The sequence below is a fragment of the Propithecus coquereli genome, unplaced genomic scaffold (assembly GCF_000956105.1).
Source record: "Propithecus coquereli isolate 6110/MARCELLA unplaced genomic scaffold, Pcoq_1.0 Scaffold58, whole genome shotgun sequence".
Taxonomy (NCBI): Eukaryota; Metazoa; Chordata; class Mammalia; order Primates; family Indriidae; genus Propithecus; species Propithecus coquereli.
In genome coordinates this window covers 2,058,408-2,061,674 of record NW_012151729.1, presented here as the reverse complement: position 1 = coordinate 2,061,674, position 3,267 = coordinate 2,058,408, and the positions used below count along the sequence as shown (strand labels likewise).

Here is a 3,267-nt window from a genome sequence, read left to right as displayed (position 1 = left end):
GAATAATATATGCCAAAATATTAACAAAGGCTATTACTATCAGGTTATGGGGGGTTTTTTTTGTCTCTATTTTCTTTTCTTTTTTTTTGCCCATGTCTCTATTTTCTAGTTTCGATAAAAGAATATATTACTAGTTACAAATAAATGAGTCCACACTAAGCTCAGGGTCCAGCGTCCTAAATCTGGAGAAGCAGCCGAGTTGGGCAGGGCTCTGGGTCCAGGGTCCCTTAGTTGGCTCTGCCCGGGTTCTCTCTCTCCCCTTCTCTCCTGCAAAGCAGCTGCCTGCGAGGCCCAGCACTGCCCCCTGCCAGTGGCAACTAGAAGTGCAGCCTCACAGGCCAACCAGGCACCAGCCAGGAGCGCTCCCTGGAAAATGGATTTTGTAGTGGAGGATGGATTTGGGGTGAGATCTAAGATCAAAAACCCTCAGCAGCTCAATGAAGCTGCTTGTAGTCATTCTTTTTTTTTTTTTTTTGTAGTCATTCTTAATAAACATCTGTTGAATGAGTGAATGAAACGTGGCCTCAGCAAGCCACCCTACTGTCTGGCTGGGTTTCCGGGCTAGCCCCCAGGAACGAGCCTGCAACGTAGCTGTAATACCAGGCATTTGAATGTAACCCTGAAGCTTCTGACAACCGCACTCCATAGCGAGGGTCAGACAACTGGACAACGGCAGCTACTTGATTTGGAAGCTGCAGGGGAACTGAACTGGTCTGGGTCCCAGAAGATATCGCTGTATTTAGTACAGACTTTGGAGTTAGGCAAGCCCGAGTGCCAATCAAACCACCACCACTTGGAAACTGTACCCTGGGATAAATTAGGAGCTTCATTTTCCTCCAGTAAAAAAGGGAACACAACAAAGCACAGAACAGTCTTGGGATGATGCTCAGTATGCAGTATATGTGTTCTAATAAGTATAGTTAAGTTTTTTGTAATTGTCAGGTTACAGCTAAGGATTGTTCTGGCTCAGATGCAGTTGTAACACAGCACACCTCCACTGGTGGAGCTGGGAACAGAAGAGCCGGTGCCCTGACTGCAAACCCAGCGGTGCTCTTCTCAACCCACCAACTGTACAATAAGGGGGCTGGATTCCCCGTCAGTGCTGTCTATTCCTAGCCCTGGGACAGACAGCGTTCGTTGGGGTGGGGATTGGGTGGGCAGAAGAGATGAAGATCTGGACCTAGGCCAGGCCAGTGGGTGCTGGGGTCAACCGTAGCTCAGCAGGGACAGTGCAGATGGCCTTGGTAGGGACCACCCAGCCACAGGAACCCTCAGAGAAAATGAATTTGGGGTTGTCCAGCCTCCATGAGAAGCCAGGCCAGACCTCAGATCACTGGCCTAAGGAGCAGGGCAGAAGCAGAGCAGCCAAGAGACCCTAGAGAACCCCCTTCCCTCTTACCCACTCAACAAATATTTACTGAGTACCGATCATATGCCACTCTGGATACACGAGTGAGCAAAACAAGACCCCAGCACTCAAGGAACTTCCTTTCTAGTCTTCTTCCAGGTCACTCCCTTGGACCTTGGTCCCATTTTACAAATAATAAACTGAGACCTTTACCATTCAGGCCCCCTGCCCAGCAAGCTCCCGGACCTGCTCCCTCTGGGTCAATTACACCTGGGCCACTGATTTGCTGTGTGACTTTCAGAAGTCATTCAGCCTCTCTGGGCCTCCATTTTCCCACTGTAACATGAGGGACTTGACCTCATGTAAATCTGTAAGTCCCTTCCAGCTCTGAGGGTCCTGCTGTTCACACAGGAAATGCCAGTAAGGCCAGCATCACAAATCTCATTACGAAAACCCTCAAAGTCTTACTCCTAAGGGTGAAGGTCACTCAAGTGTCAGCCAATCAAACCAGCCATGCTGTACCAGGAAGTCTTCCCACTCCCAGGCAGCCAGGGCCTGGCATGGACAGACGTCAGCTGGAACCACTTCTCAGGGAAGCCCAGCAGAGGCTAGTGGGTGGGTTGGGGGTCTCACCTGGGCATCTTCCCGGGCCCGGTCCCGGTCCTCTCCTCCCTCCTCACGGTTCCCCTACGGCAGGAGCAGCAAGAAAGGTCAGTCCCCAAACATCCAACCCCATCTGTGCGTTAGCCACTGCACATCCTGCTCAGTCACCTCACCCCTCTGAACCCTTTCTTCATCTGTAGCCCAGGGACAATAATCCTGCCTCCACAGGGCAGGCTGTCATGGTCACTAAATGACAGCGTCTGTAGCGCGCTTAGCCCAATGCCTGGCACAGACTGAACTCTCAGTAACTGTGAATTGGGGCCTGACATTTGGGTCATAGGAATTTGAGAGATGGTGATGGGGGCTCCCACAAGGGGGTCACTCACATGGCTTTGTCCTGTGAGCTGGGGACCCAAAAAGCCAGGTTAGGGCCACGGCAGCGGGGGGTGCTGCCCGGAGAAGGTGGCACCAAGCCAGCTTTGACAAATGAACAACAGAGGTAGGCAATGGGACTTGAAAGAGGCTGGTGGGAGACACCCTCTTCTTGGGAGGGGGTTTCTGACTCACCTGCCCCTTCCACGCAGGAACCCTTCCTCCTCCCAGGCCTCTAGAAGGGCAAGCCGGTCTGGGGCCCATGAATTCACTCACCGTGGCCAGAGAAATGAGGATTCGCCTGAAGTGGCCAGATGTGTCTGAGCTCAGAGCGTCCTCCAGGGACTTGTGATAGTCTGAGACAGAGAAAGGGGCTGTGGGCAGCTGCCAGCCAAGAGGGATTTGGTGGGTGGAAGGGGGTTCCCGGAAGCTCAGATTAGAGCCAGGGCACTGCTGGCAGGGGGAGGTGGGGAGGAGTTTGTAGTTGGTTCTCGGGGGCATCCAGCCATCGTCCCGCTGACTGTGTGACACGACTGGCACTGCCATCAGCCCGTCACCTCCTCTCTGTCCCTCCCCTCTGCTCTGTTCCAGCTGAGGTCCCACTGCATCTCGCCTCTATCATTAAACAGCCTCTTAGGTCACCCCTGTCTTCATTCTCTCTTCTACCTTTCCTCCTGCACGGCAGCTGCTAGACCAAAGCATAGCTCTGACCGTGTCACTGCCCTGCTCAAAAATTCTACCATTTTAAAGCTGCTTACAAGAGAAAAAGTTTAAATCCTTTTGACCGGCACTCAAAGTTCTTTGGAATGAAAATATGAGTCCGCTTGTTTAAAAATTAAGAATTTCGGCCGGGCGCGGTGGCTCACGCCTGTAATCCTAGCACTCTGGGAGGCCGAGGCAGGCGGATTGCTTGAGCTCAGGAGTTCGAGACCAGCCTGAGCAAG

At 52.4% G+C, this 3,267-nt stretch overlaps 1 protein-coding gene across 1 annotated transcript in view; it reads right to left on the bottom strand.

Annotated features, from left to right (window-relative positions):
• Positions 1 to 3,267, bottom strand: part of ANXA6 (annexin A6) — a 51,285-nt gene that overhangs the window by 12,438 nt on the left and 35,580 nt on the right. The window contains exons 19-20 of the mRNA XM_012658224.1: positions 2,600 to 2,707; positions 1,982 to 2,035 (exon numbers count right to left, since the gene is read on the bottom strand). Of these exons, the coding sequence (XP_012513678.1) occupies positions 1,982 to 2,035; positions 2,600 to 2,707 (162 nt within the window). The remainder of the gene's footprint in view (positions 1 to 1,981; positions 2,036 to 2,599; positions 2,708 to 3,267) is intronic.